Consider the following 12,989-nt stretch of genomic DNA (forward strand, 5'->3'; position numbering starts at 1 on the left):
GTGACAGTCTCATTGTCACAGGTCGGCTCGAACTATGAGGTGAGTAAAAAGCACTCACCTCATAGTTCTCCTTTAAGAAAACTATGGAGAAAAACACCGACCCCATAGTTCTCTTTAATACAGGGATGTAGGAATTGTGTCCTCCAAGAAAATAGTTTTTTGGGCAAAAATCCTAGGAGTACAAAAATCCCATCGTTTCTGGTCCATTTAGGATAACGGAGTTGTATACTGTTGGAACGTGAACAAACAGTCAAACTGAGGGGTGGATAACAGCAAACAATCGCAATGAAAACTAAAACTTTACAACACACACAGGGACCACGGGGAACACAAGTAGCCCCCCCCCCTCCAGAAGGAAGGACAGTGTCAGCACCAAGTCAGAGATGATTGGAGGATCTACAGCCGAGTGATACACAAATAAGATACATTGTTGCTCATAGTTGAGGGACCTGAATGCATTTAAGACTGTTCCTGAGTTCAGCGTCACTTTTAGTAATAAAGTTATTGCTGAATAAACCGGCCCTTAGCAGAAATGGGAAAAAAAAAAAAACTGTTCTGGTCCATGGGGGGGCGGCAGAGGTGAGAGTTGAACTGGTTACATGAAGTAGTGTCTACTGTCCAGGAACGAGCATGCCGTCAATGCATATGCTCATTTTTGCGGCGAGTAGTAAAGCAAGGATAACGATGGTATAACTTGTGTCTTCAAAAAGAAGGACAGGCAGCTCCACTGATCTTATTTCCACAGGTTCTTTTTAAAGAGACAGTCACCTGTCCATTGAGGGCAAAGTGATAGTGCCTCCTGAAAACTCCGAGAAAGTTATACTCGCCAATCCACCGCAGTCCACCCTGGGGTAAGCTCTGGTGCTGCATGACATCACTGCTCCTTCAGGTGACCGTGCTCATGCCTGGCAAATGACTACTGAGGTCACAGCAATGTCCCATGTGGCAGATCACATGCTCCACCATACCTGGAAGCCCCGCTCTTCAATTAACAAAGCCAGGGCTCCAGCGAGTATATATTGTTAGTGGGTGGCTGGTTGGAGGGGCTATCAGCAGGCTCTGTCACTTGGCCCTGATTGGCCAAAGTAATGGTGTCTCTTTAAACGAAAATGGACAAGCAAATGTGAGAAACCAACTAGAAGACCAGTGTTGTGTCTTTGTGCTGATTTAAAAGCAAATTTCACATACAAAGCATGACAAATTGCAATAAAAGAAGATAATGACTGCGGTTCCCTTTAACAAAGAGCCCCATTGAAGCGGGGTTGCAAGGCTGTAAATGAATTATGACCCTGACGAATCTTCATTCACTCACCAATCAGGAATCCCGACAGCAGAGCCACAGACAGTTTGGCGTTGCTCCACACTGCCCCCTGCAGGAACTCGGTGGCCAGCAGCAGAATGCAGTTCTCCAGCAACATAATCTAAAGATACATAGAGGGGGAAATTATTTACAGATACCATCTGCTCCACAAAGCTTCCTACAGGCTGGAACTATGGGACATGAAGAGCAAATGGGGGGGGGGGGAAGATTGGAAGGCATATACCGGGAGGTGATAGTGGCAGGGCCTTTCCCGTTAGCCGCTAACAGGAAATGCCCTGCGTTCCACACGGCGCTCTCACTGGTGGATGGGGGCGGAGCCAACTGGCGGCCCAGCATCTTGTTGCCCCGACTTCAGACTGATGTGTTCTGCACCTGACAGCGGATTGCGCCCTTTCTCCGCATGTTTTCAGGCCAGTAAGTCACCTTTAAAACTTTTCTTTGGCGGTTTTCTTGATTTGAGCATTGATTGGATGTCAGCCAGGGGACCCTGTGCGGCCCTTAAGGCCTCATTCACACACCAACGCAAAATTGTATACTGCGTATATATTAGGGATGCACCCATACTTATCGGCCGAAAATGGCACTTTTGCCATAATGCCAAAAGAGCTATGTTTCGGCCGATACATCGGCGCATCCCTGGTTTCGTTTCTCCCCGCTGGGCGCTGTTCCAAGAAAGTGACAGCCGGCCGAGCGCTGCAGGACGAGAGCGCTGTGGGCGGCCGGCGTCTCCTCCCACACCGCTCAGCCGCCTATCACAGTCCAGCAGAGCGGTGTGGGGGCGGAGACAGCGCTGTCACAGGAGGCTGGGCTTTCCTCTCTACACCGCTCGATCAGCCTCCTGCGACAGCGTGTCAGAGAGAAAAGCAACGTACACACACTCAGTGATCAGCGATCGCTGAGTGTGTGTACATAATTGAGGACATGGTATGTTAACTATATCCTCAATTATGAATGAATGGGAGTGATCTACATCACCTCTACATCACCCCCATTCATTCATAAGTGTAGTTATAGTAAACAAACAATGTTCTCATGTTATCAATGATCAGGAACACTCAGAGGATTCCTGTTCATTGATAACAGGGGACACAGAAAAAGAGAGATAGGACTCTGTGTCCTCAATCTCTTTATTTTAAAAAGGGAAATATCAGGGGTCTGTTTAGATCCCTAATATTTCCCCGAAGCCCCTAAAAGTAACGTAAAAAATAAAATATTTAAAAAAAATAAAAAACATTTTCGGTATCGGTTTTGGCCTGACCTTTTTTTTTTTTTAATTTCGGTTTTAAAATTTCCATTTCGGTGCACCTCTAGTATATACATGCATATATACGAGCGTATATGCGTGCACTATTTGCAGTCCCAGAATGCATCATTCCAAATAGAAATTTTAATGAACTGCACGCACATATGCGCGTAAAATACGCAGAAATACGCTGCCCGGACGCATCTCTGTGCCATTCTGTTTTTGCACATTTTTACGCTACGCAAGTATACGGCTCCATACGCGGCTATGTGTATGGAGCCATTTATTTCCGTATGGTACAATACGCACGTACGCGTGGCAGTGTGAATGAGGCCTAAAGCGCCAGTTTCTGAATGTTTATATTCCTGCAATAATGGACTTTTGCTTATCTCAATGAACATTGGTGTGCTGGTGACATTTATGCAAATTCAGTTTATTCACAGTCGCTTCCGTGGGCACTACAAGCACCCACCTCTCTAACAGGTTATCTTTATCCGGTAAGGAGTGCAACAACATATCTATTCTCTATCCATCACCTAAGGACACCAGCAAAGAGAAAAAAAAAACTTGGGATTGGGAGAGGTTGTATGAGGATCCTCCCAGCCCTGACCAGTGTCCATGCACCCGGCGATACCTACATATTACCCAGCTGTCTCTGAATCTGCCGGTATCCTGTACTGTACAATCAAGGAAAGAGAAGTTCACTGCTGGGGTTTGTATACTCTTTAAATCTTCTAAAAAAGTAAAAAAAAACTCCCCTAAAACTAGGTGCTGGACAGTTAAAGTGACATTAACCCCTTCGTGACTGAGCTAGTTTTCAGTTTCTGTTCATAAATGACTGACACTTTTTACATTTTTGCTGTGTGATTCTTTCACGGCAGTAATATACTTTCTTACTAAATGTACCCACACATATTATATATTGTTTTTTAGAGGACAGATAGGGCTATATAAATTGTATCACATATGTGTACCTAATGCCTCACTTTCAATAAAATAAAAAAAAAACGAGGAAATAAACTAGAAGAAAACACTTTTTTCACAAGTTTTGATTATTTTTTTTAGAATTTGTTTATATTAATTATAGTATAATTTTTATTTTCCTAATTTTACACTTTTCTGGTCAGTTTATATCAAGCAGTCACTATGGGGTCTATTCACAAAAGGGTGAGGAGTTGGGAGCAGGCAGGAGAAGGGAACAATCTAGGCCAACATAGCTGAACTGGAAAGTGAGCTGAATTGGAGAATTGTTCCTAATCAGCTATGGTGTCCTAGATTGTTCACTTCTCCGGCCTCCTCCAAAGTCTTCACCCTTTTGTGAATAGACCTGTATGACTGCTTGATAAATTAACTTTTTTTTTTTAATTTTTGGCTATTATTAGGCTGCTCCAAACTTAGGAACAGCTAATAATAACCTTAGAGACTGATCCTGACTTTAGTCAGATTCAGATCTCACTAAAAGCTCTTTGATCGTGCCTAGACGATCAGAACTGATACATTGCATCTCTTTAGTGAAATGTATCTAAAGATTGGGCTATAGAGCTGTCAAAACAAATAGCAGAGAGGTGAGTCACTGCTACGGGATTGCTAATAGCGGTCCCGTATTTGCATGTAACGGCTTCATTCTTTCATTGATGAAAGGAAGAAGCTTTTACAAAAAGCTTAATTATTTCATTAATGAATGTCTCAATACTGACACATTCATTAATGACTGGTAACCGCTGAGAATCAGCTGTTACCAGAATTACAAAGCCTGATATAACTTGTCACGTACAGTGTGCGTGGCCAGTCATATAGAAGGCCTCATTCACACTGGAAATCGGCCCGCACGTACAGCTCCGTACCGAGCATGAAAAGACAGGTGCTGGGTGTGATTAGTCTGCAGCCCCCGTCCTTCTCTATGGGAGTACGCGGCCGCACACCCCCCTACGCTCACCTCAAGTACAAGTCCGTGTGGGTGCGTGTTTCCTGGCTCGGACGCAGACAGGATCCATCCTGTCAGCGTACGAGTACGCTCACTTGCACGGACGTAGGGGGCGTACGGCCGCGTAGTCCCATAGAGAAGGACGGGGGGCTGCATACTAATCACACGCAGTACCGGTCCTTCCCGGGAGCGGCCCGATACGGCCGTGCACGCAGCACGGAGCTGTACGTGCCGGCCGATTACAGCGTGAATGAGGCCTTATTCTTCTTTCCAGTAGTTTTCAGGAGTCCCTCCAGCGCTGGTGCCGGTCTCTGATCCAGCGCGGACTCTTCGGGTCCAACGGTGTCTGTCTGACATGCTCACTCCCGGCTGCATTCATTCCACCCCTGCTGTGTCCTCTTCTACCCGCCGAAGATCACTACAGCGCATGTGCCCTCGCCATCATCCTGCATGGCCGTACGAGAAGCTTCAGATCTTCAGAAAAAAGCGAGCGGCGGAGGCACGGGCAAAGTATTTACCTTTTTTGGTAACTTTTTGCCATAGCTGTAGATTTATGTAAAAGCAAAAAAAATAATGTCACTTTAATTCTACTTTAAACTGAGCAGAGGAATGCCACGCCTGGCCTTACCACATAAAAGATAGCAACACGATACCGCGAGGGCCCATCCCGGACATTAATAAAGCAGAAGACATAGACGGCTCCGAGGAGGATATTGAAGAGTCTCCAGTAACACGGCTTGCTGATAACATCGGTCTGCTGAGCCACCAGCCAAAAAGACATCACCAGCCAGTGAGCACCTGCACAGACACAAAGAGACCCAGACACTGAGCGCATCTTTCCAGACTCCCTGCCAAGACACACATACACCGGACTGCTGTGTAAGATTAGATGTACACTGCACACATGAGGGGAGGGTGCTTTAAAGGCCTTTACCAGCTTTGCGTTGACAGCAGATGATGGCCCTAGTATTATTGCTCTCACTCCGACATTCATAGTAGTAACTAACGTGTGCGGTGCAATTTGCTTTACAATCATCTTTTGCCATGTTTATTTATTTTATTACGTTTCATTTAACACTTTCCTTTTTTTTTCTCTCCACTTACCGCATTTTGCGTTCCATAAGACGCACCGGTCCATAGGACGCAGGGTGGTCCGGTGCGCCTTATGGAGCACTGGACAGACCGTAGCTTCTGTGACAGAAGCTGCAGTTAGTGACCGCTGAGACAGGTGGCGCTGTGATTACAGCGCCACGGTCTCAGTGATCACACAGAGCAGACGAAGAACGTCCGTTCTTCGTCTGCTCTATCACCGCCGCTGCTCGGTTTTAATACAAGTGATCTAATCAGATCACTTGTATTAAACGAGCAGTGGCTGCTACTGTACATTTAGCTCTGCTTTAGCAGGGCTAAATGTACAAAAAACTACTCGCCTGGCGCCCGAAACTGCATGTCTCGGGCGTCGGGATTCGCTCCATAAGACGCAGGCACATTTCCCCCCTCCTTTTGGGGGGAAAAAAAGTGCGTCTTATGGAGCGAAAAATACGGTAATTGTATTGCTATCACATAGGGGACCAACAAGCCCCTATGCAATAGCATATGGGCAGGAGACAGATTCTCTTTATGGAGACATGCTGAAATGCCGAGCAAAAAGCTGATTCAGCACAGGATTGCGCCTGATCGTCTGTATATCCGCCATTGTAGCCAGGCTTGGAAAGCAAGAGCAACCAGCACTTCCTGAGTCAGTTACTGCAGAGCAGATCTGCTCCTGCTTGCCATCCTGAGTGCATTTACCATGGTCCCAAGTAGGGATGCACTGATACTTTCCAGAGACCGGTGCCGATACTTGGCATTTTCATGAGAACTACCACTATTGCAGCTGGGACCGGGCTCTGGTGCTCCACCGCTGTCCTGGAATCATTAGTCTGTATTGTTTTAGAACCCCCGCTAGAATGCCCCCTTACATGGTTTGTTCCCTTTAGCGTGCCCCTTTATATTATTGCGCCCACATGCTTTAGTTTACTATGTTATTAGTAGGCCAGAGCTGGGAGGTGGAGCAGATTGCAGGAGAGGAAAGATACTCTTCCGTCCTCTTGTAATTCTGGGAACGGGGAACATATTTGACGTCACTAGTTGCTAGGACTGCAAGCGGTCCTAGCAACCAATGACTGCAGGGGAGGTGAACACCTGATGTCATTGGTTGCTAGGACAGACAGCGGTCCTAGCAACCAATGACTGCAGGGGAGGTGAACACCTGAGTCATCGGTTGCTAGGACGGCCAGCGCTCCTAGCAACCAATGACTGCAGGGGAGGTGAACACCTGATGTCATCGGTTGCTAGGACAGACAGCGGTCCTAGCAACCAATGACTGCGGTGGAGGTGAACACCTGAGTCATCAGTTGCTAGGACGGCCAGCGCTCCTAGCAACCAATGACTGCAGGGGAGTTGAACACCTGATGTCATTGGTTGCTAGGACACCAGTGGTCCATCAGCCAATGACTGAAGAGAATGGGAGCCTGCACTGGACTATGGCACCGGCCTCGAAGGCAAGCTCATCCACTGTCAGCCAGCCATAGCAGTCCAGATAGGACAGCGGGCCTGAAAGGGACAATCTCCAGGTCTGCTCTACAGCCAATTGGATCACTTTTACCCGATACCCGTGAGCGGACTGAAAAGAATGACAGTGACACCACGCTTACTACTGCAGCAGCACCATTTGAAGTCCATGGCATATAAAAACATAATTTGTGGACTTCAAAGATAAAATGAATAATGTAATTCTCGCCCTTATTCCAAAGCTGTCCCTTGCTGTACGATGTAAGCCTAGGTCTGCTTTACAAATGTTAGCCGTGTTCCCGTGTCGTGCTACCCCACTGGGTTCAGGGCTTTCAATCACAGACATGGAACAAGAATGCAAAAACACAAAAATAAGATGTTCCTGCACACTTGTTCCAGGTCAGTGTCGCCATTTATTCCAGGAAGGGAGTGTGCATGCCAGCCAGGACTCTGGTAATATCAGAACAGACCATCAATGGCAGCCGCCACGCTTCTCGCCTGAAAAGTGTCTAAACTCATCATGGGTACCATCACGCATTCACGGGTACGACCACGCATTCACGGGTACGACCACACATCACGGGTACCATCACACATCACGGGTATGACCAGGCATTCACGGGTACAAACACGCATCCACGGGTACAAACACGCATCCACGGGTACAAACACGCATCCACGGGTACAAACACGCATCCACGGGTACAAACACGCATCCACGGGTACAAACACGCATTCACGGGTACAATCACGCATTCACGGGTACAATCACGCATTCACGGGTACAATCACGCATTCACGGGTACCATCACAGTAAACAATGTACAGTCAATTCTCACCTGCCACAGCAAACACCCAGAAGTGATAGGCTCTGGCAAACACCACTAAGGCCATCACACGGGTGCCGACCATGCCCATCCTCCACAGGAGCTGGCACAGCACAGATGCCCATGGCAGGCACAGGTGCCCGGGTCTCAGGAGGCACAGGAAGTGACTGAAGGAGACCAGTGCCCAGGACACAGACAGGAGGCATGCCAAAGAACAGCTGGCTGGAAAAAAAAAAAAGACAATAGAAACAAGAGGTTATACATTGGAACCAGTATTTTCATGTAAACTGGACAATAAAGACCGGTCACTGATGCTCTCACTCCTTGTGCAGGGTGAGTGGTCTTGTCTCCGCCCCCTCCTGTAATAAAGACCGCTCAATGCGGCTCTCTCCTCCTGCAGGGTGACGGGTCTCGTCTCCGCCCCCTCCTTTAGTTTTCTGCAGCTTGTAGTGGGCCTGCAATGCAGGCAGATCACAGCTGGTGGGAGGGGACAGTAGGGTGCTGTACACAGCTTCCTGAAAACATCACAGCACCCTTCCTCCTCTCAAAAGCCCCTCAGGCCTGATGCAGGCAGTAGACTGGATTTTGGGAGGGGTTGGCAAATATCAAAATGCCTCGAAAGGTGGGTATCAGTCCGGAGGAGTTGGCATTCCTCGGCAGGCTGTATTTGAATACAAAAGGCCCTAGATAACACCTTCATGTGATGCCGAGCCTCCATGACTGAAAGAACTTCAATATATTAAAAGGGGTGGGGCCAGGGGCAGTCAGGCTGGGGAGAAAAGAGCTAGATGATGCTGACTTGCTGCGGCCTCTAATGTACATTGTGAGAAGCTCACAGTGTGTAGGGAAATCAGAGGAAGCCATTTCAGTCCAGGAGAGGAGCCGGTACAACTGTGCAGGGGAAGGCCGGAGGTGCGGTATGAGACTGAAGGGAAGGCCGGAGGTGCGGTATGAGACTGAAGGGAAGGTCCATCGAGTCCAACCTATAGAGATACAGAGCAAAAAAAAGCCTAAACAGAACACTATGCCACAATTACCCCCCGTTGTTGATCCAGAGGAAGGCAAAAAAACCCCTATAAAGCATAGTGCAGCGCAATTGTCATTTTTGCGCGCTGGGGCACCGGACGCGTATTTACGTTTATAGGCGCGTAAACGTGGGGGTGGGGGAGTTAAACATTTTGGGGTTTTTTTCCCCCCTTTTTTATGTAACTTTTATTTTACTTTTTTATGTGTTACTTTTATTTTGTTTTATTCATATTTGTTTATTTGCACTTATTGTTATTGCTATTATATATGGGGGGTAACAACAAAACGAGCACATATAGACTATCGGCGGGCTATGGACCCGCTGATCGCCTATATGTCAAACACCCGGTAACGGGTGTGTTTAATCGTCGGGTCTTTTCTGCCCGTGCGTGCCCGCTAGGGGGCGCGCGCGAGCAGAAAAAAAATGCCGTCTGGAGACGGCAACCCGCCAATGCTGCAGCGCCGTCCGTCCGTTTTTACTACGGGCGGACGGCAAGTGGTTAAGCCTGGAATGTTTCATAGAGAGTTTTGCTCTCCGATGTGAAGAGTTGCTTTCACCCACCTTCCATCACACACCTTACCCGCATAGATATCGGCCTGCTCCATATAAACATAGGTCTGGAGCAGTAACTGGGGGAGGGCCTGAAGAAGAGCTTCCATGAGCCGCAGAAGAGACAGGTCCCCTTGCTTCATCAGCAGCTCCCTCTCCTGACAGATCTCATCACCTCTTCCACACAGAGCCAGGCGCAAACACTCCACGTGCCTGAAACACAAAAAACACACGTGGTCTGTGCTGGGAAGAGGACGTCTAGGCCTCCAGGGTCTGACTCTTGCAGTGGGGCCTATCCCATGCACTGCGAGCCATAACTGATCATTGTTCCCCAGGCACTGGAATAAAGAAGATATACTCACCCGATCCACACACCCGCTTGGCTGCTACACCGGACCCCGCAGCCTCTTCTTCCCCGCAAGCTGGCAGTCTAAGGATCCACGATGTCAACAAATCTAATGCGAGTGCATTAGACACAAAAAGGGGCGTCTCTGACACTAACTAGCCATTGCATAAAATGCATTTCTATAGCGCAGTGAACCTGCCCGCACCCACAAAGCTTTCTTGCCAACAGCTGCAAAGTGATTTGCAACTAACGATTATTTTCACAATCAGTTTGCCGATTGTTTTTTTTCTCATTAAGTCGGATACAAAAAAATAAATAAAATACCACCCTTAAAAGGAGAACTATGAGGGAGGCGCTTTTCACTCACCTCATAGTTCTAGCCGACCTGTGACAATGAGACTGGTCACAGGTCGGCTCAGTAGATCGGGAGGTGAGCGAACACATACCGGCGCTCGCTCACCTCTCGATCTGGTCACGGCAGAGAGCCGTGACAAGGGAGGGGCTGGATTCCCCCCTCCCCGATCCTCCAGCGCTGACTGGCGGAACGGACGGGGGAGGGGGCCGGTACAGCTGGCTCTGCCTCTAGATAGGCAGAGCCAGCTGTCAGTCACGCAGCTGGGCGGATCCAGAAAGTATTGTCGGGATCCGTCCCGGCTGCGGTGTCTCAGTAGCTCGCGGTATACTGAGCTTTGGGTGACGGGAGGACGCTAGTTTGTGTCCTCCCGTTATCCTTAGGAGAACTATGGGGAAAAGCCTTAACCCCATAGTTCTCCTTTAGGGCCTGTTCACACGACGTCCGTTTTTTGTACCGGCTCCGTACGCTGCTGCACTCAAAATGCATCCCAATGTGTTTTATGGGCTCTAGTTCTCACGTGCGCGGACTGAGCGAACTGAAGGAGAAAGTTATGCGTCAGGTACTCGTCTGCTGATTGACAGCAGGCAGAGGGCGGGTGCAATAGCCAGCCTGCTATTGGCTATCACAATTTAAAATAACCAACAGGCTGGATATTGCTCTCAGCCGCTGAGGTGAGCTTTGACACCTGCTTTCCACTGCCGGCAGAAGAGGGGGCACGGGGCAGCATGGAGGAACGGCGGCACCAGTGAGCAATGCAGAGGCACACTGGTCTCTCCTCCCTGCTGGGGCCGGCTGCAGCGGTCCGTGTCCCCACTGCCTCTGCCAATACAAGCAGTGAGAGCAGCAGGGATTGAAAGGGACACAGACCGCTGCAGCCAGCACCGGCATGGGGAAGAACGAAGAAGCAGAGAGGCGGCAGCAACTAATCGGTGATGAAAATTGTTGCCAACGATTGTCATTATCGATTAGTTGTTGCAGCCCTATTTGCAACCTTTAGTACAGCTGCAGCTCAACATCCCAAATGGGAAACGCCCGATGCACAAACCCACAAGATTTAGCAGTGGACTTAGTCGTCCAGGGTTTATAAAGGTTTACCCTTACTGTGAGACTACCCCGCCTCCCACCGCAAGGGTTAACTGCTCGTTTTTCTTCAGGGGACGGAATAAAGAAGAAATACTGATCCGATCCTCGGTTCCTCCTGGCTGCTAGACTCTTCTCCCCGAGCTCTGGCAGTCTAAGGACCTGCGACGTCAATACGTGTAACATAGGTGTATTAGACGTGAGGATGCTGAGGGACTTACAACAGAGATGAGAGGTCACGGCTGCAAGACCGAGGATCGGGCGAGTATTTCTTCATCTTACCCCCTAAACAAGTATTCCCCAGACCTACACGCGCATGTTACCCTTGCAGTGCCGGGGTAGCCCAAATCCTGACCACACTCATTTCAGTCAATCCGTACCTCTTCAAGATGCCCAGCTGGAAGAAGTGGACCAGGCTCATCAGGAGGCATCGCGGGTGTCCATCGGAGTGCAGCCAGGCAAAGCTGAGAGCCTGGATGAGGCAGCCGGGAAGGAGCAGGCCGAGGGTCCATCCCGCCCACAGGTACTGGGCCGTGAGGAAGAAGTGTAGCACCACCGCGCACTCTGCCAACAAAGAACAGCATGGGATGAGACGTTTAGAGTCGTGTGCATGTGGAGGAAGATTCTCACCAAACAATAAGACATTTCTGCTGAGCTATTATCAGCACCGGGGACCCTCCATCCCTGTACCCGAACCCGTCCTTTGCCAGATAACAGGATTCTCTTCACTGGATGGACTGCATGCCCCGTGCGTCCATCCCCTCCGTTCTGATCCAACACTAGTATGACGGACACACACATTGGGGGGCATTTATCAAAACTGGAGCAGAGAGAGAATCTGGAGCAGTTGCCCAGGGCAACCAATCAGCTTCTCTCTTTAGTTTGCACGGGTAAGATTTGAATATGAAACAGAGAAGCCGATTGGTTGACGTGCAGATTTGCTCCAGATTTGAATAAATCTCTCCCCCCCCCCCCCTCACTCTTAAAAGAGGTAGGCAAACCTCGGCACTCCAGGTGTTGTGGAACTACAAGTCCCATAAAGGAATACAGAACCCCGACAGCCACAGGCATCAGATATATGCAAGAGTTTAATTCTACTTTAACCCTTGCAGTAAGGGTACCCTCACACCAGGGGCCAAGTGTTCATTCGGGTCTGGGTGACAGGATAAAAAGAAGATATACTCACCCGATCCTCGATTCGGGAGTGTTGACCGATCATCTCCCCTCCCGCTGTGGTATGTCCCTTGCCATCCTCACATCTAATGCAAGTGAATGAACCTTGCATAGACGTGATCAGGTCAGCAGGGCTTAGGCCGCCGGAGATTGAGGGAGAAGAGGCGGTGGGGACCGGTCTAGAAGCCAGGCGGCTTAACTTGATTTGAGCCCCTAGACCAGCGGTTCTCAACCTGTGAGTCTCGACTCTGTCGGGGGTCCAATGACGATTTGCCAGGGAGTCTCCCTTTATTAAAAGGAGAACTATGAGGGGGGGCAGGGGGGGTGCTTTTCACTCACCTCATAGTTCTAGCCGACCTGTGACAATGAGACTGTCACAGGTCGGCTCAGTAGATCGGGAAGTGAGCGAACGCATACCGGCGGTCGCTCACCTCTCGCTCATGTCACGGCTCTCTGCCGTGACAGGGGAGGGGCTGGATTCCCTCCTCCCCGCTCTGCCAGCGCTGACTGGCGGAACAGACGGGGGAGGGGGCGGGTACAGCTGGCTCTGCCTCTAGATAGACAGAGCCAGCTGTCCCTCACGCAGCTGGG

At 49.2% G+C, this 12,989-nt stretch overlaps 1 protein-coding gene across 1 annotated transcript in view; it reads right to left on the reverse strand.

Annotated features, from left to right (window-relative positions):
* XKR5 (XK related 5) overlaps positions 1-12,989 on the reverse strand; it is a 23,392-nt gene that overhangs the window by 5,029 nt on the left and 5,374 nt on the right. Inside the window, exons 2-6 of the mRNA XM_018561602.1 lie at positions 11,606-11,789; positions 9,476-9,657; positions 7,881-8,090; positions 5,117-5,286; positions 1,313-1,421 (exon numbers count right to left, since the gene is read on the reverse strand). Coding sequence (XP_018417104.1) covers positions 1,313-1,421; positions 5,117-5,286; positions 7,881-8,090; positions 9,476-9,657; positions 11,606-11,789 — 855 coding nt within the window. The remainder of the gene's footprint in view (positions 1-1,312; positions 1,422-5,116; positions 5,287-7,880; positions 8,091-9,475; positions 9,658-11,605; positions 11,790-12,989) is intronic.

This window comes from Nanorana parkeri, unplaced genomic scaffold, assembly GCF_000935625.1.
Source record: "Nanorana parkeri isolate BGI_ZX_2015 unplaced genomic scaffold, ASM93562v1 scaffold533, whole genome shotgun sequence".
In the NCBI taxonomy this organism is placed as follows: Eukaryota; Metazoa; Chordata; class Amphibia; order Anura; family Dicroglossidae; genus Nanorana; species Nanorana parkeri.